This window comes from Perna viridis, chromosome 3, assembly GCF_037379345.1.
Source record: "Perna viridis isolate PV_CMFRI_1.1 ecotype Kerala chromosome 3, ASM3737934v1, whole genome shotgun sequence".
Classification (NCBI taxonomy): domain Eukaryota; kingdom Metazoa; phylum Mollusca; class Bivalvia; order Mytilida; family Mytilidae; genus Perna; species Perna viridis.
Genome location: NC_142447.1, coordinates 45,255,781 through 45,283,006, shown reverse-complemented (window position 1 = coordinate 45,283,006; position 27,226 = coordinate 45,255,781). Strand labels below are relative to the sequence as shown.

General features: G+C 31.7%; 1 protein-coding gene across 3 annotated transcripts; it reads left to right on the top strand.

The window, feature by feature from the left end:
* The first annotated feature begins 1,255 nt into the window (after nucleotides 1-1,255).
* Nucleotides 1,256-27,226, top strand: LOC148622456 (tyrosine-protein kinase CSK-like). Of its 3 annotated transcripts, none has more exons than XM_088572383.1 (12): nucleotides 1,256-1,414; nucleotides 7,007-7,083; nucleotides 8,741-8,854; nucleotides 11,681-11,781; nucleotides 12,072-12,294; nucleotides 16,036-16,204; nucleotides 16,547-16,649; nucleotides 18,829-18,987; nucleotides 19,930-20,029; nucleotides 20,635-20,730; nucleotides 21,172-21,258; nucleotides 22,683-27,226. In XM_088572383.1, the coding sequence occupies exons 2-12, from the start codon at nucleotides 7,051-7,053 to the stop codon at nucleotides 22,857-22,859; spliced, it is 1,362 nt and encodes a 453-aa protein (XP_088428509.1). In that variant the 5' UTR covers nucleotides 1,256-1,414; nucleotides 7,007-7,050; the 3' UTR covers nucleotides 22,860-27,226. The 3 variants fall into 3 exon arrangements, with proteins under 3 accessions (XP_088428509.1, XP_088428510.1, XP_088428508.1); XM_088572384.1 differs by lacking the exons at nucleotides 1,256-1,414; nucleotides 12,072-12,294 and adding exons at nucleotides 1,689-1,793; nucleotides 14,305-14,524; XM_088572382.1 differs by lacking the exon at nucleotides 1,256-1,414 and adding an exon at nucleotides 1,689-1,793.

Sequence of the window (27,226 nt, the reverse complement as noted above, 5' to 3'; positions counted from 1 at the left end):
CATTACTGAACAATGTAGATTTACAAATAAAATTCTTTGACTCAAGATGCTGCTTAAGAACAGTTATTTTTGCGCTTGTGCGAATTCCTAACTCAACATAAAATTCCCAGGACCCTCTCCCCCGGAGAAGAAAATGGTAAACCTGTGTCTAATCTGGAACCAGACAAAGATACATTACGCAACATATACAGTATACTGTCGCTGGGTTCACACGTAATTCGCATTCAATTCGAATTATCCCATGTGCATTGAAAATGTTGATAATGTTTAAAAGAGCTTGAAATAAGAGACGCAGTGAAGAATGCCTCTCATCTTTACCTTCATTTCGAAATTGACAAAACTCTCGGACAACCACGACGACTTTTACTTTTTACCTTTACTTTCCTATGTGTCTCAGCTACTCCAGCGTATCGAGTGAATTCATGTCAATAGTTACAATGTTTTTTATGGTGTAATGGAATTTGCGGACATTACACCAATTTTGTAAAAAAAAAAAACAAACAAAAAAACAAACAAAAAACAAACAAAACAAAAAAAAGACGAGGATAAATTGCCATTTTATCAAAAGTTCTACGATCGTCATGCGTAACCTGATTTTTTATGAATCAGGCAGATATAGCATTTGTTGTGAAACTAAACATAAAATGCATAATTATACTTTTAACTCTATTGATTCAAAAGTTTCCGTTCAAAACATAGTCTTGAAAATGAAAATAAAGATGGTTATGCCCAAACACAGTTTTACATTGCAGTAAATATACTCATCTCAAGTTTGGGTTGTCGTGAATTACTGAAAGTGTTCCTGCAGTGATGGATCCAAGGGAGGGTGCAGGGGGTTGACACTCCCATTATATTTGAAAATTAATCGTTTTTATGTGTAATATAATTATATTGACAAAAATGGCCAATAATGTCCTAGTACTCCCCTTTTTCTGAGGAACCCCGACCTGAACCCCCCTTTTTAAAGCGTCTGGATCTGTCACTGTCTTGGCACTTTATTTTATTTTACTTTAAGATGGTGAAATAGGCAAAAGATTGGTTGGATTTGTTCTTCTTTTTTCCATTTTGAAAAATGAGTTGGAGAACAGTAATAGAAATGAGTTTTGGAGATAGTCAAATTTAAGAAGCTTTTGTAACTCTATATCGATTAATGGCGAAGTATCCGACCAAGTGGAAACATTATTTTTCATTTAGTTCCCTATGTGTTCACAGTTTTTATTCGAAAGTTTAAACGTTTTCCACTAAGATACCACATGACCTCATCTTCCTGATATACATATGTGAATACACCTGAATTGAGGAAGTGAAAAGTTTTTAAATATTCGCAAGAGACTGATAGTGATTGTGTAATAAAAATCACGGATATGTCATGGAAGCTTTTTTTTTAAATACAGACTTTTAATCTACACAGGAGGTAACAGATTTTTTAAAACTAAATCTTGAAATATTCGGTCCCGACCCAGCAGTCAGCAAAGCCGGATTGATTAAAATAGGCTTGTATGCTGAAAGTCGTGAATTAGGTGGCAAGTTGAAAGATGCAAATGTGTAAAATGTAAACTTTAAGTATAAAATTTGAATTATTGGCAAGAATATTTTCGATATGGATAATGTAAAATTAAGTTCCTTTACACCCGGTAGTAATTTACAATATGTATTTATCCCCCCTATTTTCTCCGATGAATTTAGAGTTATCTTCCTTGTTGCACAGGTGGCGTTTTTCTGGGAAAATGGCAGCTCCGATTTGCTTCCTGTTCGACCAAAGTCTGAGAAAACGAGTTTTTATGGCTTTATAGGTAAAGTTTCAGAACTTTTAAATTGATGTGCTTTTCTATGAGTGGTTTTTGGTCTATTTTTTCTTTATTTATACCCTGTTAGATTGGTTCATAGGATTTCTATTTGTAAACAATCACTGTATGAAGTTGCATGGTTTTTGTATTTTTTGTGAATGAGCACCATTTACTTTTTCCTAATCAGAATTTTAATACTTGGTAGGAATTTTTATTATCGTTGAAACGATGCTGTGTCCATGACGTTGTTATCTGTTTGTTATGTAATGTTGTTCTACCAAATTCATCTTGATACAGATGTATATGTATCCCTTTGTGTATACATGCATGTACTTGTAACAGTGTCACGAAGGCCTCTGCATGATAAGTCTGACCATTCTAGTTCTGATGTGATGTCTATAACATATTTTTCATTGTCATACAGCCAATTGGACCTCGTTTGCTCAAGTTAAAAACGGTATTCAGTAGGGCTTGTAAGTCTCATCTTGTGACCCAAGCTCCAATTAAGAACCACAGAATGGTTTTTATTGAATAGAGTCTGCAATTTTATGAATGAAAACCTCTTACTTGTAAATACAGGGATGACAAATATGACACTTAACAACATCTGCACAATAATAAGTTAGGTAATAAAGCAAGGTAGAAAATTCTGATAAACACATGTAAGTACATTTTTTTTCCCATTTGAAGTACCTGAAAGTATGATACAGTCAAACCTCGGTAGCTTGAACTCCAAGGGACCATTGAAATGTGTTCAAGTTATCGGGAGTTTGAGAAATTGAAGTTCGTATATTTCTGGATTTTTTTCGGTGCCGGTCTGAGTTCGACTTTATCGTTAGAAATTACCTACTTCCTACAAAGTTGTCTTAGTTCGTGGATCTTTTTCGTTCGCTTTTGGAAGATTATGTTGATTTGTGAACATTAAAAATGCTGTGTTCGCTTTTAAAAAAGTTCAGAGTTTGAGTTCCTTGGTCAATAATTTGTTTTCATCCGATTTTCTTTCATTCTTTTATCATACCGACTTCGGAACTTTCTCGAACTTCAATCAGTGATATGTTAAAGATCAAAACTACCTAATTAGTGATGACTTCAATTTTACCTGTAACTAACTAAAATGACACTGATTAATGGTAGGGTTTCAGTTTTTCACACCTTTTATTACCAAAGCTGACAAATTGCTGACAAGTTCGAGTTAGTGAGGGTTATTCTCTAAGATTTATTACCGAACAGACTGACTAGTCAGTTCGAGTGTTTGAGAAATCCAAGGTTATTTATATTGATTATATAGGAGAAAATTTTGGTACTTTGAATTGTGTTTGAGAAATCCCGGGTGTTCAAACCATCCAAGGTCGAGGGAGTTAAGTTCAACTGTAGGTATAAACTTAATACAAGTCAGTTGTCGGTTTCAACAGTAGAAAATCTGGTTATAAAATAATTCCCGAAGGATGCTTTCTATATTTTTTAAAAATTATTCCATGTGACTTCAATACATTTGTTGACGTAATGTGCCTTGGCGAAGGCATGTGTAGCATAATGTAATCATGCAATCAACTAATCAGTAACAGGTAAATCACGATCACAGGTAACTGCAATTGATGCATATCTGTCAGTTGATTTCCAATAAACATTTGGTAGACAGGGTGTTTAGACACTAACAAAAACTGTGCAGACTGGAATTCATTACGGTTGACAGTTTTTTATGTCGGATATTGGAAAATGGTTATCGGTCATTTGCGAAATTTGTCAGTCAATGAACCACATTTTTTACCGTTTCCAGAGCCTTGGTTCAAACCTAAATTGTGGAAGGTTTTCATTTTTAAGGTAATATTGTTGGTTAAAGTTAAATGTGCACGAAGTACTTACATTGTGTGTGAGATCATTTGGAAAAAGTTTGAAAAACTTACATAGGCAAAAATCTATGATGCAAAGAAATTGCCGCCAGATCATCCTCAAAATACCTGTCTCACATGAAATGTGAGAGTTGGCACTGTTGCAAATGATACAGAAAACACCACACATTTGGTTATATTCAAATTTATGCTCATATACATGCATGTGCCTGTCTATATATTGGGTGAATTGAATTTATAAGGAAATGTAAATGAGATGTTATTCAAAGCTGTTTTGGTAAGATATCTCAATGCACTATGCTCCAACACTATGTACACCACCTGTACCAGCCAATGAGGAGTTACCATAATTTTGACTACATGTAGATATTTCATTCTGATTTTTCATATGACTGCTAAAATTTTGTGATTGTATAATTGTAAACTTTCATCTGATGTGAAGTGCATTGTATGAAAAAGTATGATTGGGAAATGATTAAGTCAATTCATTTTGCAGTCATTTCATTTTAGACCATACATGTAGATCAGTTATGGATCATAGATTTCTTTTAGATTATGGCACCTCTTAAAACACATTTAAATCTTTAATGGGTTAGTCATGATGTTTTCTGGCAAATTTAGAGGTCTCATTGCCATTACCTCTTTAATACCTATTTTGGCTATTGGTTCAATGATAGTGATTGGTGCATTGTAAGTCATCTTTCAACAAACAATTTTGGAAATTATATTGTAATCATTAATGTACATTTGTTCATTGTTCACACTTACCATATTTGACCTGTGCTAGAAAAGGCTAAAAATATTTTTTTTTGAGTTGGACATAATAATATACAAAGTGAAATGAATAATAACTTTTGAACAAAGCAGATACTTTAACTTCTCCAATTTGAAATTTGACAAAAAAAGTTTGTAATATAAAAATAACTCAGAGCTGTATATATGAGGGATGTGTACAAGTAGGGGCACCTGATTTTGTGTGTGTGATTTGATCTGATCAGTAATTAACATGTAACCTTAGGCTGTTTGTTATGCATTGTTAATTTTGTAGTCATCCTTGTGTGGGTGTCATGATGAACATATGGAAAATGTCAAAGAATTTTTATCAGATTTTTGAAAATATTTATTCAAACATGTATTTCCTAAATAAAATAGTGATGTAATAGATTTGCAGGTCTGAGACTTTATATAACTGTTATCTGTACAACTTGGATAAACTAAATGAAATGTACATGTAAATATACAGGAAAAAGACCATATTATAACAGGGAGGAGGGGGTTAATATTTTTTTCATTTTGAATTATTTAGATCCTTATATTATGTTATTTATTCTTAAGATTAAAAAAAGGGTAATGTAAAGGATAATTGACCTCCTTGAATATATATGTCAGTTGAAAATTCCAGATTGAGATATTCCAATTAAAACAATCAGGCCTTTTCATTGTTAATACTTCCTGCACATTGTGCATTTTGTGGAACGTATCCATTATACAAGGTACACGGTGCAATGAATGACTTTCACATCCTATGGCATTCTAAGTCTAATTGAATTAGAATATAATTTAGGAAAGAGATGAATATGTCTGGAAAATCCTATTAGTGTTGACAACCACTACATTGATATTTCCTGTTAGCACTTGAAGCCTAGAAGTATTTTTGTTGAAGTGGGTGCAAATTGCAGTGGTTTATCATTCTAGGTAGGGCATATGGTTTGCTGGAGTAATTAGTTATTTTTTGCTGGTTGTATAACTGATGTTGTCAGATTTACATATGTTAGGAGGAATTTTGATTGATGATTGATTTTGATTACTGTGAAAAGGAGGAAGAATTGTACAAAATAGTTTATCTGGAAATGCAAACCTCTTTAAATATGTATAAAAATTAGATATAGGAGATTGGTATCTAAAAAGGAATATACTTGCCAAGTAGTGTATATCTTGCTGATAGTTTCTTACATGCATTGCTGTTTTGGGGGCATTTTTTTTGTAAGGTGAAGTCATGTATTCTTCTCTCAAAATATAAATGTGAAAAAAATGAATAGTGCAAAAGAAATATCTTGGCACATGTACATGAAGGTCTTAAATACAAAATACTATGTAGAATGATTTTGAAATGAAGAATTTTACCATGGATACATTAAATAAGTTATGATTCCCCTATGGATCATACAGTTGATGGCAAAATCTTTGAACCTATTTTTGTCAGTTGAGTGAAAATGCATCCAGTATGTCCCATGATGGCATCAGTTTTTGAGAACCAAAAATTAATGAAGATTGAGAAAGTAGAGAGATAAAAATGACTCGGTTATTGACTGGTTACATAGAGATCATCTGTAGTGGAAAAAAAACCATTTGTGAGACAATTTTTTTAAAATAAAATTTGACTAAGCTTCATGTATTTTAACCAATTTTATTTCTTACATGTATATACCTAAGATACAACTCCTTTTGATAGTCTTATCATCGGCGTACCTCGCTGAAAGATTCTCGCTGATTTTTGCTCCTTTAGTAAGTTCACAGTAAGTTTAGGTGTAATATCCAATTTGCATGATACTTATAGGTGGAACTGTACATAATACAATAAGAAATGTATATGTTGTATTTTAAGAATGGACTGTATATACAATCATTGTACATTGTACATTTTCATGCCCTTTTATAGTAAAAACTATGTTAAATGACTCATTCCATTTTAGTCATGATATCAAGGAAACATATATAATTCTTGAAACTGGTTGTCAGGTTTTCTTGCAACTTCAAGAGGGTACACATCACATTCCACATTATGTATTTGTATACATATACATACATATTTTCATATTCATAGAAAAGTTGTTGATTCAATGTACATTTACATGTACAGGTATAAGATAAAGAATTTTAGTCTTTTATGACTGGGTAATATTGGTCAAGGGAAGTTTTACAATGACACTTAGCAAATGCACTTTTGTAGGGGGATATTTTGAGCTGAATAAGTTGACGATAAATATTGTCTAATAGTCGTATTTACATGCCATATGAAGTTGTTAAGTTGGGTAAGCTATGATTGTTTCACAAATAAGGTTGATTAGGAATATTACAATGCTATCTCAGTCCATTCCACAGAATCCTTGTGGACACTCTAGAACCTTAGTCTTTTGATAGATATTTAACAGACTTTGTACATTTGCATATTTAGTCTGTACGATAATCAGGCATTCCATTCTATGTTTTAATAGGTTCGATGAAGATTTAGTATGTACAAGACAAGTTAATGTCATTCTTATTATTTAGACAACTAAAGTATGGTAGAATAGTGTTCTCAGAATTGTATCCTGAAGAGTAGTTTGAAAAGTTGTGTATATCATAAAAGATTTCCCTTTTCTGTTACAGATTTCCTTCCTTTGTGAGTTACTACAGACTATAAATGCCTAGTTATGCCAATGGAACCACCCAGAAACAATCAGCCGGTAAACTTTCAATATCCATAGTCAAGTCCAAAAGCTACTGACCATCCTTGTGCTGTATTGTAAAGCTTTATACTTTTAAGCACCGTACTGTCTAAAATCATTTAGTTGCCTTTATAAAGAGAACTGTGCTACATTGTGTATTTTGATAACTGTTCTTTACCATTCAGCACTGTGTGAGATCACACTTATAGGGAAAATATTAGTTATAACAAAACTAAAGAGTTAATAGTTACATTTGTGAAATATAAAATACAAGTGGTATTTTAGAAAGATGCACTTTTAGCTCTCCTGGCCGAAGGCCATGTGAGCTAATGCCATCACTTGGCATCCGTCGTTGTCCTCGTTGTCATCGTCTTTGTCTGTTAGTAATTTTGAAAACATGTTCTCTGAAACTACTGAGGGTAATTATATGAAACTTTGCACAAACGTTGTGTTTAGATTTTTGATCTATTGTAAAGGTGTTCAGCATGATAAAATCTATCTGTGGTCAAATTTTCATTTTAATCTGTAAGCCATGTAGTAGTCACTGCCCTTTTTCTACATTTTTTTCTATTTTTAATAATATTTCTTTAAAAAAATCTTCTCCTCTGACACTACTTGACCAATTGGAACCAAACTTGGAATAAATGTTCCTTGGGGTATCTTGCACAAATGCTAAGTTTAGATTTTTGATCCGTCAAGAAACATGGCCACTATTACTAAAAATAGAACATAGGGATCAGACAGTAGTTTTTCGCATATATCTTCAAAACAGGGTGTAGCCAAATTCTGACTTGGGTAAAGTGTTCAGCATGATGAGATCTATCTATGGTCAAATTTTCATTTTAATCTGATTAGCCATATTGGAGTTTGTGTCCTTTTACGACATTTCTTTGCTTTTTTTTAATATTATTTCTTTCAAAAATATTCTTCTCTGATACTACTTGACCAATTGGAACCAAACTTGGTATGAGTGTTCCTTCTGGTATCTTGCACAAAAGTTGTTTTGATCCGTCCAAAAACATGACTGCCATTACTAAAAATAGAATCTAAGGGTCAGACAGAAATTTTTTTAACATTATATCTCTAAAACCGTTTGGTTTAGCCAAATTCTTTCAGTTGCTGAAATGATCCTTATTATAAGGCCTATAAAAGTCTCCAGGGATCAAAGTTGTCAGACAACTGCTTGTAAGAGTTATTGTCATTGAAAGGCGATAAATTACTTCTTAAAAAAATGTTGTTTTTTTTTACAGTTTTCAGCCAAAGTCTTGAGTTATAATAGATAAAAACTTTTAATTGCTGAAATGATCCTCATGATAAGTCCTACCAAAGTATTCTTGAGTCAAAATTGTTAGATAACTTCTTGTAAAATGTAATGCCATTGAAAGACAAAATTTAACCACATGAGGGATTCAGGCTCCTGGGAGCCTCTTGTTTCCTTTTTTGTACTCATGCAACAAGGCAAATGATGTATAGAGAAAAAATACCAATATAGCTCAACATGTTTTATGAAAAGTAGTTGTGTCCTTGAATTCCCTGCACTAAAAAAACAGAACAACTTTCACATTTTTGCCAGTAAATTCATTGCAGTAATAGATGAACTGCCATTCTCCATTTCATAATACATGTATTAGAATTAGCTATGTATTAAGTCTAAATTAACTGATTTCCATTGTAGGAAGTCTGGAAGAAAGGCCAGCAGGTGGTAGCTAATTATAACTTTCCTGGGTCATCAAAAGAAGATCTTCCTTTCAAAAAAGGTGACCTTCTCACCATCCTTCAACCCACCAGGGTATGTAATTTCTCAACAAAGTGTACCTATATTCAAACTTCATTTGCTTGACCTCCGATAGCTAGAGTAGCCAAGATTATGGAAGCACAATATAATGAACCAAATTTTCTCTCATATTATTAATGTAAACCTTGGATAACTCAAACTAAAGCGTTGGTTTCCTGGTTAATAAATCTTCAGATTTTTTTAACTTATCAGCCATTTAGTCTGCTTGGGAAATAAAAGGTGTAAAATGGTAACTACACTAAGGTAATATTTATGTCAAAGCTTGTTACAGGGCCTTTTCTAGACATGGAAGACAGGGAGTGTTATAGTAAATTATGTTTGAAAAATAACAATATTTACATATTTGTCCATAAAATCTATTACAAAACTTCTCCCTGTCAAATGCAAATGGGAGAAATGAGTGCAAACAAGGAGAAGATTTTGCTCATTTCTCCCTCTTGATTATGTCCTGAGCTAATTAGTCTACAGTGCATGTTAATGTAACATTTTCATGATGTTGATGAGAGTGTTATAATTCCAATCATTAGATTCTTCATGCTTATAGCCATTTTTGATTGGTCAAGAACGTCTTTGCCAGAAAGTTCAAACTTGCATGAACTTCTTCAGATCGTTTATACATGCATGGACACTGGTCAGATTGAAACCAATATGGCGGCCGTGTAGTTCCATAAGAATAGTTCATTACATCGACATTGATTTTACCGATCAAGTTTGTTTACAGAGAGTAATTGTCAGCTCAAGGAAAGAAACTTATAAATGCTTAAAATCTAACTACATGCACAAGTAAATTTGCCCCCAAATTAAATTGTCCCAGAACTACCAGTAGATTCTATGAATACATTAACTGGTTCAACACATTTAAAACAAAAAAATCACAAATGTTGGGATAGAATTATAAGGATTAAACAGCTATTTTCGGTTGTTCATGGATGTATGAATGACCGAAAATAGATGTTTAATCCTATATGGAAGTCTACATGTTGAAGGACACACAAACACTTTTAAATGGAAACAAACATTCTTACAAATTCAAACTCATCAAAATGTATTTTAATGTCTCCATATGAAAAAAAAACCTCTGAAAAGCCAATAAAATTAACCAAAAATACCTAAACTATATTAAATTTGTAGGAAGTACCATAAGCAATATCTTACAAGTCGAAAGATGGACTAGAAGCAAAAAAAAATCTTGCAATTTCCAAACTTCAGTTTCTGAAACTCCCAATATCTCCAAGACATTTGAATGGTGTCCTGGAGTTTGAACTACCAATATCTCCAGGACAATCGAATGGTGTCTTGGAGTTACAGCTACCAATATCTTCAAGACATTTGATTGGTGTCCTGGAATTTGAACTACCAATGTCCCTAAGACATTTGAATGGTGCCATATAGTTACAGCTACCAGTATCTCCAAGACATATGAATGGTTCCTTGGAGTTACTCTACCAATATCCCTAAGACATTTGAATGGTGCCTTGGAGTTAAAGCTATCAATATCTCCAAGACATTTGAATGGTGTCCTGGAGTTAGAACTACCAATATCTCCAGGACAATCGAATGGTGTCTTGGAGTTACATCTGCCAATATCCCTAACACATTTGAATGGTGTCCTGGAGTTAAGCTACCAATATCTCCAAGACATTTGAATGGTGTCCTGGAGTTAGAACTACCAATATCTCCAGAACAATTGAATGGTGTCTTGGAGTTACAGCTACCAATATCTTCAAGACATTTGATTGGTGTCCTGGAATTTGAACTACCAATGTCCCTAAGACATTTGAATGGTGCCTTATAGTTACAGCTACCAGTATCTCCAAGACATATGAATGATTCCTTGGAGTTACATCTGCCAATATCCCTAACACATTTGAATGGTGTCCTGGAGTTAAGCTACCAATATCTCCAAGACATTTGAATGGTGTCCTGGAGTTAGAACTACCAATATCTCCAGAACAATTGAATGGTGTCTTGGAGTTACAGCTACCAATATCTTCAAGACATTTTAATGGTGCCTTGGAATTACATCTGCCAATATCCCTAAGACATTAGAGTGGTGCCTTATAGTTACAGCTACCAATATCTCCAGGACAATGGAATGGTGTCTTGGAGTTACATCTACCAATATCTTCAAGACATTTGAATGATGCCTTGGAATTACATCTGCCAATATCCCTAAGACATTTGAATGGTGTCCTGGAGTTCGAACTACCAATATCTCCAGGATGATTGAATGGTGTCTTGGAGTTACAGCTACCAATATCTCCAAGACATTTTAATATTGCCTTGGAATTACATCTGCCAATATCCCTAAGACATGTGAATGGTGTCTTGGAGTTAGAACTACCAATATCTCCAGGACATTTTAATTGTGCCTTAGAATTACATCTGCCAATATCCTTAAGACATTTGAATGGTGCTCTGTAGTTACAGCTACCAATATCTCTTGACTCCAAGACATTTGAATGATGCCTTGGAATACAGCTACCAATATCTCCAAGACATTTGAATGGCACCAAAGTTGATTGTAGATCTTGTAAATACATGTAGTTGCTTATGTGATGAAAATGAGAGAAAAAAAAACCAAAATAACTGTCCTTGAAGTCTCATTTAAATTTCTACATCCTTTTAGATCTCATCAAAATCCTGACGATTCTGGAACATAGTTTTTTAAAAGAGAGGAAATGTATTTTAGAAAGTGATCCAGTAGATGTTGTGTCTAATTTTGGCAACAAATTAATTGAAGTGTAAAAAATAGAATAAAGGATTTGTTTCTAGACAAAACTGATATGATTAGAGATTAGATTAGAGTCTTTTTTACAGGATGTTAACTGGTATAAAGCCAAAAATGAGGAAGGGAAAGAAGGAATGGTCCCTGCAACCTACTTACAGAAACGTAAAGAAGTACAACTTCATGCTATGCCGTAAGTAAAGTTAAAGAAGTTTACATGCAGGTTTATATCTCCCTTTTACGTTTCAACTGTATGATGTTTACTCTTGTCCAGAAACTTTCTGAAAGATCCAGGTGTAAAATTATCTGACTGAACATTAACACAATTTTTGGGGAAAAATTATTGTGAAAAAGCAAATATTGAATGAAGATCATTCAAGTTTTCTTTGTGCATTGTTGAAAAATTTCTTTTCAGTAGAATCCGGGCTAACACAAGGAAATGATTCCATGTATAAATATGCTAATGAAGAATTCTTTCTGTAGTTGGTATCATGGTAGTATAACTAGAGAGCATGCCGAGGACTTACTCCAGTTCAAGGATGATGGTGTGTTCCTTGTTAGAGACAGTGTTCACTTCCGTGGTGATTACACACTGTCTGTTGTATTCTATAACAAAGTTGAGCATTATCGTGTCATATTGCGGCAAAACAAGTTGGAGATTGATGGCGGAGATTGCCGTTTTGACACTTTATTTGACCTGGTTGAGGTATAATGACCAGCATGGATTATATTTCAGCTTCCATTTGTTAGATGGTGTATAATTGTGTACAAATAAAATACATTGCAGAAAAAAGAAAGTATTGATTTCATTTAACTTTAAATTCTGGTAAGATAGATGAGCAAAATCTCAATAGATTTTAGATGATAAACAAAAAATACAAACATTAAATTATTTTGTTAAAAGATTTACTTTACCATACTTATGTTTACTAGAAGCTTTCTTCTGCATTGTGTACAGTTATATGGTGTTTACTGTAAGGATCATCTCAAATATAATATTTGTTTAAAACTATTCCATACTTGAAGGGGGAAATCGAAATGAAAAAAAAAATAAGAAGAAATAACATATACAATGTATTTGAAATTTGAGATGGTTCTAATTGGATGATGTTGTCATGTGACCACTAGACTCACAAACCCAGTTCAGTTTTCCTTGTTTCAGAATCTAACCAGTGTTGAAAATGATATTGTGTAGCTATGAATGGTGTTAGTGCATGAACAGTTATAAATATGTAGTTTCTCTTTGAAATCTCACATTGCTCTTGTACAGTATGAAGAATTTAAACTTTGATTTCCCTCTTTTGTTTTACTTCCAAATTTGTTCACATTCCTGGAGTTAAGTTTTAGTTCAGTTGATAACAAAGTTGTTGTGGTTGGTTTATGTAACTATGTTTTCTTAAATTTTATTTTGATTATTTGTTTGGCTAAAATTATCATCTGCATAACACCAAATTTAATGTACTAAGTAAGCAAAATTGGTCATTTACTTTGTAATTGTTATGATGAGAGCAAGGGTCCGGAAATTTTGAAAGCTTGTGCTGGTCATTTTATCAAACTTCAGCAGATGTTTGTGTCAGTCTTTTACCTGCTCAGATCGAAAATAAACTAAAAAAACTTATTTATGTAGTTATTTTAAGATAAATATTGGAATTTGTGTAATTTTGTCACATACTCTGTCTTTTACAAAATATCTGAACTAGTTAACGAGTTCGATTTTGACAATACGTGAACGTTCTGACATGTAGAGTATACTTATTATTACAGATGCTAACTTTCCTATAGTCTGTTCCAAATAATTATGAAAAAAAAAAACTAAACACTATAACAACATTCAGTATCTTCAACCAAATAGTCTGTGAAGATTAATTAGTCAACTATTTCAGGATACTCTTAAATATTTGTAAATATTTATTATAAAAAAAAGTTTTTATTAAGATATTTAAAATATTCTATAGAATTGTTTTTGTTTGTTTTTTTTTTAAGATTTAGATTTTTTAAAATAAGATTTTTGTTAACATAACATTAGCAAAGTAAAAAACACAACATTATATCAGGTCATGTGTAGTGGATAGATTTAACTATTAAGAAGAAAGAATTCTACCTGCAGATACATACATTATAAGGACTTATACTTTTACAAAAGTTATTTTATTTTTTCTCAAAGCCATAGTTGGTAGAAGGATGATTCAGTATTTTAAGATTCTTCTGTTTTACCTTAATTTACCTTATAAATTCTCCCTTCTATTCAAAATTTAAATTCTGACTGTACAAACTTCACAGTTTACATGATTATTAATATTTGTATTACGCTTTGAATTTTATAGCTTTACTTTTCACAGCAGTTGGTTCTAGCAGACTTGAGTAGTATCTTTAAAAACAATGCAAATTTTCACAGCAGATTGCCTTCAAATTTCTACATTTATTGACTCCAGCCAAATTTTTGAAGTTTCAATTACATAACATAATTCTCTATTTCTCTATTTGTTAATCATTTGAATTAAGAATTATAAGCTTAATTAATGAGTTAATTCTAAATTTTATATTTATTAAGAAGTAGATAAGTTGGAGTATATGAATGTTGAAGTTTGAGATGAATACACTGTGATTAATCTAGGTTAGATATATCCTATAGCAGTATCACTTTCAACACTTTTTTGTGTTGTTGTTTTCTTGTGTACTCTGTATTTTAGCACGCTGCATGAATTTTATGTTTTAGATGGTTCCATGGTAAAATAAAACGTGAGGATTCAGAGGAATTACTTAAACCTCGAGAAGATGGCTTATTCCTTGTCCGTGAAAGTGTCAACTACCCAGGGGACTTTACTCTTAGTGTTTGCCATAAACAAAAAGTTGAACATTATAGAATAATTTACAAGCACAACAAAATGACAATCGATGAGGAATCATATTTTGAAAATTTAGCACAACTAGTAGAGGTAGATATTTCCTTTTTGTATTATTTATGGATGACATACTGTTATTAGTTTACCATTTGAAGTGATACAGCCGGCTTGTGAGCCGCTACGTTCATGTCGTGTGTTAATACATTTTTCATAATTTTTCAAAGAAGTTTAAATGTGGCAGATGCCCTGTTGTAATCAGACTGGCTGTCCTTCCGAAAATGACAAATTGTTTCTGGGCAGTAATTTTTTGGTGTAGGCATTATATATATGGCATGAGGCTAGATCATCTCTAGGTAATCAGTCACATACAGTGGATTTTGACCTTTGACCTTGATCTTTGATCTCAAGGTCAGATTAATGATTTTATACAATGCTGATGTACAGCATTTTTAGCACAGCGGGGCCCACGTAGAAGGATTTCATCTCAATGATATATATGTAAAAAATTAAAAATGTAATTACAGTTGTGAAAGTAAAGATTACTATCAGCCAAAAAATGACCTGAAAACATAGAAATTAGCAAAGCAGCATCAGCCCACACCCTGCCTGTTTAATTCATTATATCTTGAAGTATTTGGTTCAAATTCATGGTAGGAAATACAGCAGTGAGAATCAGTCTAGTGAAGTCTCATGCTTAATTTCTTTTGCTTGATTCATTTTACTACTAGTCTAGTGAAAGTCTACTAAAATATGAATTAAACACTCAAGTTGTTTGTCAAAAATAAAAGACCAGGATTACAAACTTGATTGATGAATGCTTCTGCCTTTAATTTCATGCTTTTTTCTTCAATCAGTTATGGTAAATAATGTATAGAAGGTGTTATTATATTTTATCCTGCTGCGATACATACATGTATATATTTATTATCATTATTTATTGTGGTGTTGGCTAAATATTGTCTCCTAATACCTTTCTGTTGTAAAATTTGTTTTTAAATGACGAAATTTCTTAAAAATTTATTCCTAAGTTTGAGTTAGAAAAGCTTTGATATGATTTCTTCAGTTAGATTTTCTATGTATGTGTAGAAAGTAGGGTGTGATTATATTTTATTATTGAATGATATGTTCTGCATGAAGTAGAAATGTGTGGTCTAAACTGGCTTGTTTATAGTATTGTAGAACAACAAAAAAAAATTTTTCCTGAAGAATTTTATGAGAAGCAAAAAGTTAAAAAATATTGTTCAATCTTTTCATAGTCAATACAGGTACTCATTATGTGTAACTATGGAAGATGGTATAAATATTTGAAGAAAAGAATAGTGTTAATTTGTGATGAACAATACAAAGTGCTGTTCTTGAAAAAACTGCCCCATATAAGAATGTATAAATTGAAAAACAGATATATTAGCTACAAACAAGTTTTGAAAAAGGGGAATCATAGTATATTCTGAAACAGCTCTAAGCAAAAAAATAGTAAATGAAACAGCTAGCTGTACATAGCACACGGACTGTTACTATTAAACATTTTGAATTAAGTTTTTGATATTTAAATTCATTTTAGAAACTAAATTCCAAATGGTTATACATATTTTTTTGTCTGACAGCATTATACTAAAGATGCAGATGGTCTTTGTACAAGACTACTTCAGCCATTACAGAAGAAAGGATCTAGTTTCTCCGCTGTGTCAGTACAGGATTTTGAGACTGGAGGCTGGGTCATCCAAAAAAGAGATTTACAGGTTTTTGAATTGATAGGAAAAGGAGAATTTGGAGGTTTGTTGTGATTAATTTAAATAGACCTTCATCTATATATATATGTAGATAGTAAAAAGATCTCACAATGAAGGGCTAATTTGAATAACAAAACCAAAAGAAAAAAAAAGGTAATTCATCTGTTGAAGTTTGGATATAGTATTAAAGACTACATCTAAATCTACCCACACATAAAAGGAAGGAAAAGTGAGCTAAAATCAGAAGTTGTTCCCAAGTGAAGAATACCCTATTTCAATTTTAGCAAAGCAATGTTGTTCGTTATTATGAATAGTATTTTGACCGAGACATTAAAGGCAGTTTTAGGCAATTGTTGAATTTTCAAATGTATATATTTAATTTCAGATGTATATAAGGGCAGATATAAAAACCAGGATGTAGCAATAAAAGAATTGAAAGATAAAGAACGTGCTGGTCAAGCTTTCCTAAAGGAGGCTTCTGTAATGACGTGAGTTATAAAGCAGGGGTCGCCCTTGGCTTTGCCAACGTCGCAATTTGCGATTTTTTATTTTATCTGGCGACAAAAATAACCAGTTGGCGATTTTCATGGCGCCTAGGTTTTGTATATTAAAATTGACAGGAAGTTTATCAGCAACGGATATTCTCTCTAATTACACAATTGTGTTGACACCTGGTCAGAGTTAACTGACTATGACCAATTAACGACTGAAGGCAATTAAAGGTAATTAGACCAGGCGACTGTGACTGACAATATCCTCATGGGAGGTGTCAATCATATGTAAATATATTACTGAGCCAATCAAAACTCTCATCATCTGGTCAAAGGGAAATACAATTATGGCCATGTGCACGTGGCTACATACATGTACAAGCTTCACAGCCCTGTGATACATTCAGAAACAGACTTACCTAATAACAGAATAAATTAAATCCAATTAACTATGATTATCCCATCAGGAAGTGTCTAAAACACTTCGAAATGAAAGAATTGATAAAAGAAAATGGATGACGTTTGTTTACACTTTTGCCATGTGACTTTTTTTTGGCGGGAAAATCGATAAACAAATAGAATGGTGATTCCCAAAATCTAATTAAGGAAATACTACTCAGATATCAAAATAATTTCACAGGGACAAAATTAATGGTCCATGGTACAAAATGTAGTTTGCTAGAAATTTTATCACTTGAAAAAAAGAATCAAGTTTGTTAAAAATAAAAAAAATCAAATTATATTATAAGATAAATTAGACCATAAAGGACAAAGGTGAACATGTTATAAAATCAGGGACTATATGAGAATAGTTATATAAAGTCCTTGATAGAAATAAAATACCTGTTTCTGGAGTAATACTTTATCATTTTATGCATATGAAAGTGACATACTAGAGCTAAAAACCTGCTTTATACATACATCAATAGTGAATCTTGGTACATGCATGTATGTCATGAATATTGAGAAGTTATTATGATGAATTGACCAAGATAATTTATCAGTAGACTTAATACTATAATATTTTTGGCACCCTCTGGCTCTAATTATTGAAAATTGGTGACAAAAAATGGCAGCTGGCGACAGAATTTTTGAAGCCAAAGCAGGACCTGATAAAGTGTTGTCTCTATGTAATTATTACCATCCCTTATTATTGGGACTCTTGAGACTTGTTTAGGTTAAATCAAAATTAATCATAGTGATTGTTTAAGGCTTTATAATTATAATATTTAAATGATGTGATTATTATGGTTGCAAAGTAAAATTGACAGGAAAAGATGTTTTTTTTATTTTCTAATATATGGAAAGGGAAATTAAGGGAACCAAGATTCGTACGGCAATAAAAAAACACGTTTTCCAGGAATTATGTTATATTTATAGCTCAATCTTATGGGTTATTCAAATAGACTCTGAGCCTGCAGGGCGAGAAGTCTATTTGGATAACAAGCAAAGCAGTGGTATACATGATTTGTGACATAAATTGACTACCAATTTGAAATATACAAGCACATGTATCTTGTGCTCTCGTTAAGCGGTAAACATCTAGCTGCTGCAGCGCAGTCAGCATAATTTTAAAGAGCATTTAAAAGTTGACCATGGCAGATGGCTTTCAATTTTTGTCAGAGGCAGAGTTGTTCCTGTGCAATATTTATGCTAATGAGGTTGGATATTGCATGGCTGTTTTCCAATTGAATTATATATGAGAACATGTGACCTTTCATGCAATATACAAGATTTCTAGTTAAAGCATATTTGGTCTTCCTCTTATATTTATTTGAGAAAAAGAACAAAGGAAAAATCTCAATTCATGTTACAAGACTAGATAAATAAAATAGACACACACAACAAAGAACATGATGTAAGCAAAACAATACACATACAAACATATGTAAATGAGCAATCTAGGTTCTACTTAATCTAGGAGTATGAACAAGGTACACTGGTAGGGTTAAGTGACTAGGAAACATTTGTAGTGATGATTTTAATCTTAATGCAATGTAACTCTGTTCAGGAAGCCTTAAGTAAACATTGAAGTAAACATTGATGCAAGCTTTAAATTTTACAGCCGTAGTCTGTATTAAAACTAATTGAATTTTACTGGCCTGCTAGGTCAAGGACATACGTATCGTCCCAGCTGTGACTCTTAATATATTAGTATTACTGATTCTATTGACAGGTCCATGAGACATCCAAATTTGGTGCAGTTAATTGGAGTAGTGATAGGTGACACTATACAGTTAGTAACAGAATTTATGGGTAAAGGCAACTTGGTGGAATATTTACGTTCACGGGGAAGAAGTGTCATTACAAAAAAGGATCAAATAAATTTTGCAACGTAAGATTTATATGTTTGTTGAGGAGATTTCAGTTTTATTGATTTTGAAGCCTTTTACGTGTACTATATACATCTATGAATGCCCTTTTATAGCAATGCTTTCTTTTGAAAATTGACAATTTGGAATTTAAATGACCCACTAGAATTGGTATCCTAATTACAAAAGGTGTAATCACAGTATCTAAGTGATATATCAAATTTGTATTAAACTGCCAAGTAAAAAATTTACCAGGATTTCAATCACTGTTTAGTAGCCAATATTTGTCAGATATTTTTTTTTATGAAACTTAATATTAATGATGGATGTAGATGTGTGTATTATTGTAGTATTTAATTAAATATAATGATAAATATTGTCAGATGCTTGCATAGGGAGATAATAAAACTTGAGAATTTTGTTAAGTGTGACTTCTCCTAAATAGTTCAATAAAATTTTGCAGGAAATTTAGGCATCATATGTTGGTGCGCATTAGAAAGATATTTATTACTGTGAAAGTACTTTAATTCGTGGATACCATTTTTCATGGATTTTTGAATTCGTGGTTTTGAAGTTTTCACACATCAATGAAAATCTCCTTTTTGTTGGGAGCCAAATTTAGTGGTTAGGCCTACCCACGAAAATTGGTACCCCACGGACAATAGTACTTTCACAGTAGTATAAGTGTCTACAAGGAGAGATGAGCCTTATAAAGGCAGCTGCAATTAAAAGTCCTTCCAAAACCTTCTATTTAACTGATAAGTAGAATGAAGTGAGAGAGAAAAAAAAAGGGATAAGAAAGTCTTAAAAATTTATTATCTTAACTCAATAATAGCTTTAAATTGTAGTAATTCATTCACATTTTACTCTTGTTTTTAGGGCGCTTTTTGCAAATATTTTATTGTTATGACTTACAAGAAAGGGTAAAAATCTCCTTACACCTATATATATTTTTTTAATTTTAGTGATATATGCTCAGCCATGCAGTATTTAGAGAGTAAAGATTTAGTACATAGAGATTTAGCTGCCAGAAATATTTTAGTTAATGATAATAATACTGCTAAGGTAAGTCAGTAACAACATAAAACAAGTCAGATTAGAAGGGATGTGGCCCCTATTCAATATTATGTTGAATGTTATAAAACAGCAAGTAATGTGTTTGTACCTTTTAAATAGGCTTTTTTATATATAGAATGATGCCAATCACCCATATAAATTTATGAATTAAGGAATAAAATTAAGAAAAGAAGCACTGATTAGGATTTAAAATTCAAGGAAATATAACTTCTTGTTTAGTAATTCTGGAACACATTTGGAACTTATATGTACAACCATTTTATTTGATTTGTAATATTATAAATTTGAGTATTAATAGAAATGTGCCATTGTAGCCTGATATAGGTCATTAAGGGAGATTCAAAGTCCCAAATCTTGTTAAAAAAAGCAGTTTGGACATTATAATTTAATTTAAACTGATAGTGGTGTCAGACATGATTTTCTTCTTCTATAAAGGTGGAATTTTGTATCTTTAAATCCATGTTATACTGTTTTCTTTGAATGTATTTTTTTTTGTTTTGCCAATTTCTGCTTTGTTTGCATCCTGTCATTTGTCTTTGAAGAAGAAAGCTTTTTTTGTCATTCATTGTGTATTAATTAAGAATGTATTGTAGGTATCAGACTTTGGCTTAGCTAAGTATGGAGATTACAGTGCTGAAGGTGGAAAGTTTCCAATAAAATGGACTGCTCCTGAAGCACTTAGAGATAATGTAAGAATTGATAACTGCAGACAAGATTTTTCTTTAGCTTTAAAATTGATTTCTGATTTTTGATATAGATATACCGTTAGGGTTCTTTACTGTGTATATACTTGCTAGTTACCTCTTCTGTTTTGACCAAGGTCATTAATTTCTGATATTAAGTTTACTGGAAGATGTAGAAACCTTGCTTTGAAAATATATAAAAAAAAAGATTTTATCTCAAACACAACAAATCAATTAAAACTGTTGAATTTTAACTATGAAAATTGTAATTTAGATCTGTAAAATGATGTTTGCACGTGCATTTAAAAATTGAGGGATCAATTATGATATTTGTACTCTGAAGGTTTCAACTAAATCCCATATCATTTGACATTACAACAAATTTTTGTCCAGGAAGTTTAGTCATTTTCATTTCATCATGTTTTTTGTTGTTGTTTTTTTTTGCAGCAATTCACAAATAAATCTGATATGTGGAGTTTTGGAATATTGCTCTGGGAAGTTTACTCATTTGGTAGAGTGCCATACCCAAGAATAGTAAGTAAATAAATGGTTAAGTCCATAGTGTAAGGTAATGTTTAGCTCAAAATAAAGAGTGTTTAAATAACAATGAATGATATAAATAAGAAAAAGAAAACCAACTGACCAACGCTCACATCATGCTTCACTTTACTGATAGACAACACTTTCTTTCACATCATGCTGGACATTCCTGTTAGCCAACACTTTCGCTCACATCATGCTGGACATTCCTGTTAGCCAACACTTTCGCTCGCATCATGCTGGACATTCCTGTTAGCCAACACTTTCGCTCGCATCATGCTGGACATTCCTGTTAGCCAACACTTTCGCTCACATCATGCTGGACATTCCTGTTAGACAACACTTTCTTTCGCATCATGCTGACTTTTATATTGCACTCTCAATGGTCCATTTGTATGTCTGTTAAAATAATTTAATGATTTAGATAACACTTCTTACAGAATGAAATCATTTTTTTATATGACAGCAAAAATTTGGTGGTCTTATATTGGTATAGCGTTGCGTTGTCATTGTTGCCTGTAGACACTTGGTTTTCGTGCAATAACTAGTTAGTTGATCTTTTTAAAATTCAAACCACAAAAGGAAGGTTGGTATTTATTTTTGGGGTGATAATGATATTGATATTGTTTCACAATAATCAATACCACAATGGTGAGACTTGGATTAATTTTGGGGTAAAGACTTACTTTTCAAGGACCAAAAAGGGGGGCCAGAAACATGCATTTTCCTGAAGTCAAGACAGTAACTTGTATATTTTTGGTCCGATTTTGAGAATTTTTTTTGGTGGATTTCTTGAAAATCCTTGACTGTGTTTTTCTATCATATTTACAGATATCTTTTACAGTTTTCGAGTTGTAAGGGGTTAAAGGAGCCACACCTGAATTTTTTTTGTTTTAATTGAATTTTAGATTTTGTGCTATATTGTTTCCAAACCAGTTGTGGTGTCCATAATGAATTGTAAGTCCCTATACTTAAGTGTGTAAAAAACTAATATTGTGTCCACACTTGCCCCAACTGTTTAGGGTTTGACCACTGTGGTCGTATTATGTTGCACTTAGCAAAGCTATATATATATTAACACAGCTTTGACATGATATGTTTGAAGTGTCCTGATATGCCATTGTGATGGGACATACTTACAAGAATATGTAGATCTGAACCATTTTGTTACATCATTGTTTCTATGACACAAAATTAATTTTTTTTGTGTTTTTTTTTGGGGTGGGGAATGATGGTTGGAATATGGTGTCAGTGTTTTGCATGTTGTCCATATTTTTCAGTTCTGTTTGGCTTTAACTTCCTGTTGGATGATTTTTTTAAACTCTGCAAGGTTTTGTGTATCCTAAACATTTTCATATTGCAATAAATTAAAACATTTCCTTTTTTCTGCTAACAGTGTTTTCACTTTTTTTTTTCAGCCATTATCAGATGTTGTAATGCATGTAGAGCGTGGATATAGAATGGAAGCACCAGATGGTTGTCCACAGGAAATCTACACAATAATGCTAAATGCCTGGGAGATCAAACCAAACCAACGCCCTACATTCAAACAAGTTCTAGAAAAATTGAACAATTTACGGGCAACAACTGTATAGTAATTATTGTTCTTTTTATTTTTTACACGTTTTTTGTGTATTTGATTTTTTGTGCTGGAGAATGTCATTCAAATGTGTAAGTTTTTTTCTAGAATTGTGAATTGAATGACAAGTTTAGAAAATATTATATGGGGAGTTATAGAAATCTGATAAAAGATGTTTTTATATTGTTTTGATCTATTTATAAATTTTGTTTATGAGACATTATTTTTTATTTAAACTTGTGATTCTTTAAACTCTTATGGAGATTTTTACAAGCATAAGAAGCTGGTTTTTGTTCTTGAAAATAATATTAATACTCAAAAAGGATAAACTTACTATTATGTATTACACATTTAGTAAAATATTTATATTTCATTTAACTAAATTTGTTAATATCAAAATATGACAAATAATCCCACACTGAATGAATGGCTTAATGTTTTGAAATAAATTAAAATCTATTTAAATAATGTTACAATATGCATCAGTAAAACTCTATGAGAAATTTTTAGTTATTTAAAAAACAAAATGTGTTATATCAACCAATATATCAGTGCAATATTTGAAGGGAAAGACCACCTCTGCATTAAGTTGGGCTCTTATGATAAATCATACCCACGTTCACAAAAATAATTGACCTTTAATGTAAAATGTGCTTTCGTATAATGCACAAAGCTATGCAAAATTCGAAATCTTTGAAATATATGTGGATAGCCATCTTGCAGGACTTCTTTTTGAAGGAAGATCATATGCAAGCTTCATTGATTTTTACTGATACCTAGAATTGGCTTGTGGCATCACTTAGTCGGTTTGGTACTGATACAAGTACTGCACAAATAATATGTAATGTGTATACAAAGAATATTCCGTAAATATTTCTACGTTCCTGTTTTTTTTCTCACCAAAACATGCTGTTTTGTCAAGCCTACGAATGCACAAATGATAATAGAGATATATTCTAAAAGTTTCACGAACACTCATCAGATTTTCCTCAGACATAAGTTAGCTTTCTAACTGCAAATCCTTCAGTTTGTCAATGTTGACTGACATTTGCTTACACATTGTGCCTCAATCTCTTCTTCTAAATATTTTAGTTCGAAATTATAGGAGAAAAGTCCCAAATTTGCGCTTTCTTCAGACATCCTATTCAATTACCTTTTCACTTTCACTTTACAAACCAACTTCGTGACGTCACTGCTCAAATGACCTGGATGATGCCCACAGGCATGGGAAATTCAAAGTCTCTTATTATAAATGGTGATTACTTTGTTAGGAACAGGAAATTATCTTTTTTTAAATTTAATTTTCATGAACATTTAACATATTAGTTTCAATATTTATGACTTGCACAATAACATGGTCTTCTCCTTGAAGTTTGATAATTGCAAAAATGTAGGCAAATTTGGTCAAGATTACACTGTACATTTGAAAGTGTTGAAATATAAGGCAATTTACTAGCAATAAGTACTTGTTTGTTTTAATTCACTTCTTTTTTTAATCTTGACCTGGTCACAGAGAAAATAGGACAAAAAATGTATACAGGTGTAAAATAGTGTTTATTTTGTCAAAGGTCAAAACTAGGGCTTACATTACAATTTGATTTAAGATTTTTGAAGCCCAGAAAACATTGAAAACCAAGCAAAAAGAGAAGAGGGAAAGCAATGGATCATTCAAAATGATTCTAATGCTTCATAAGTTTTTTATTGTTAGGTATGTTAGTGGCTTCAGTATGGATGCAAATGGATTAAGTTTAGAAAATATTTTGGTGCATTTCTTAATGTACATAGAACTGCATGAAGATCAGTGAAATTCCAATATGTACTTCTATTGTGATTCATCTCTTAATGTCTCATTATGTTGATGAATTGTCTCCTTTTACTTGTTTAACATCAGGAAAAGCTTATGTGAAGCACTTAATTTAATTTTGTAATGCAAGTATAAGTTAATTGCAGTAGTGATTGAATTTATGATGCTGATTTTATTTTTGTGTGGATCTTTTAAGATGCATTTAAAATTCCCTATGAGTTGACAGCTTTTCCCACCCATATTTGTAATATATTCATGTAATAATGACTCTCAACTATACACTTGTATTATTTGGATGCATGATTATGTGAAAGAATACTGTTTTAGTGTATGCCATGTTTGTATTCATTTCGTACTTGTGACGCTAACCGTGATATCAGCTCTAGTAGCCATTCATTTTATTTTGGAAGAATATCAACCAAATCAAGTATAAAATCTATCAGCTAGACTAGGAAGTAGAATTTCAATTTATTTTTTCCTTTTTCAAATATTCTTGTAAACTCCAGTGTTGTTCTATTCCATATAAGTGCTTATTAGTAACAATGTGGTGCTTTTATAATATCACTTAATATCATTGTGGTCTTTTTACACATTGTTTCATTTTCTAACTGTAGAATTCCATGGTTGTCTTTCATATAGAAAAGAAAAACATTTATTTTCAACAACTAATTTACTCAATCTGTTATATGCTAGTTCATTCAGTGAAAAAACTTCATTAAATTTCTGAATGAAAAAATAAAGATAAGCAAAATATGATTGGCATGAATTCCTTCCTTAGTCTCTCTCCATTCATAGCTACAGGTTGTTTGTTATTCTTCTTATGCACAGAATTTATGTTAGCATAAAAGATTGTATACAAAATCACCATACACTTTCATATAACAGTTGGGAATTATCTTGCAAATAGTTTAGTTGGAAATTTCATTCTTGATATTCATTTTTACACCCTCTACTTGCAAAGTGTGGGGGTGTATGTAGTAATATTTATAAGAACCATGTCAGTATACATTTGGTAAATATGGACTTGAGTTATATAATTTAAGATTAGAATTATTAAAGAAAAAAAGAATTCCATCAAAGAACAAATGGTTAGAAGCTGTTTTTTTTTTTAATTTTCAAGTATTTTTACACCAATAGTATAGTCCTTTTTTCGAATTGTAACAAAATATCTTTTTCTGGTGTATAATATTTTACTGCTGATTTAACCATATTTAATTCTTTATTGTTACTTCAACTTAATATTCATATAAGGATTTGAGGCAGAATTATTTTTGTCACCTCTTGTTTTACACATACCTTCAGACTAGTCTTTGGGGTTGATTGGAAATGTTTGACTGTGTTTCCAGGCCTTTTATATGTTACTGATTTGAAGAACAGATATGACAACAATTATCCCTTGTTTACAATTATGTAATCCAGCATTATTTATTATATAATAACATTTACCCCTGAATTAAATGTGTTAGTGGTATGAATTGTGGATGTGAAATAATGGAGTATTATGGTGTAGTGTTTGTTGTTAAAGCTTCAATCTTGCTTTAATGCTGTATAGTGCCTTGCTTCTATAGTTTCCTTTACATACTTCTGTGTGAAACACTTGGTAACAATTTTCATGTTCATTCATTATTTTACATATAAACTTTGTGTTAATGAAATATAAGAAAATAAGTGTTAAATTAGAGGCTATTGATCATGTTAAATGTAAGGACATCTATATTCCAGGAAAGAAACCACTGGAAAAATATAAAGGTTAAGAATGAATTACCAGAGACATAAATTTGTCCTTATTTGAAGTACTCAATGAAAAAGAAGTATTGAAATATCTTCTAAATATATTACACCTCTAAAATGTTTATAATAGGAGTGTCAGTAGTTTACAGTTGTTTACAGAGCACTATAGTATTTATTGAATTTAGATTAAGATGCATTTTGCTGCAATGGTTTGACTGAGCATAATAGATTGGCTTGCCCAGCTTGTATCTTTTGCAGATTTAAATGTTGTATGAGTGTTAAAAGTTTAGTGGCAGTGTTTTTTTCCTAAGCCCAATGTAGGAATGATCAGTGGTTATTATTTACTGAATTTAAGAAAAAAAAAATAAATTTGCAAAATTGTGTGCAATCCTTGCATGTCAAACTTGCACGTTTACCATTTCACATCTATAAACCTAATCTTATACATTTATACAAATATGATGTTAAGTATTTGTTGGTTACTTGACATTGAGTAGAAAAAGGGATCTTAATTTTTGTTTGGTAAGACCTCCCACACTATCTTATTGTCTCCTTATGCCAAAACTTTAATATATGAAGTTAGACCAACATTTCAGTAGTCATAAATATTGGGTTCACAGAACTGTCTTCTCACATGCAAGCATATTGTAATGCTTACTTTGAATGAATAATTTAGAAGAATTCTGAAAATGAAAGAACTATAATCATACCACTGTGGATTTGAATTCTTGTGTTGAAGATTGTGATACACATACTGTACAAATGCCTGATGTATATCATTTTATAAAAGATGTATTGTTATAAATAAATTTAACTATTTGAAAATGAAATGATTTTGATTTAGCCCA

Excerpts from the sequence above, each read along its gene's own strand:
- LOC148622456 (XM_088572383.1), top strand. The coding sequence starts at position 7,051 with ATGCCAATGGAACCACCCAGAAACAATCAGCCG. Across the intron at positions 11,782-12,071 it reads GTACAACTTCATGCTATGCC|TTGGTATCATGGTAGTATAA; the intron begins GTAAGTAAAGTT and ends TTCTTTCTGTAG. Across the intron at positions 18,988-19,929 it reads GATCAAATAAATTTTGCAAC|TGATATATGCTCAGCCATGC; the intron begins GTAAGATTTATA and ends TTTTAATTTTAG.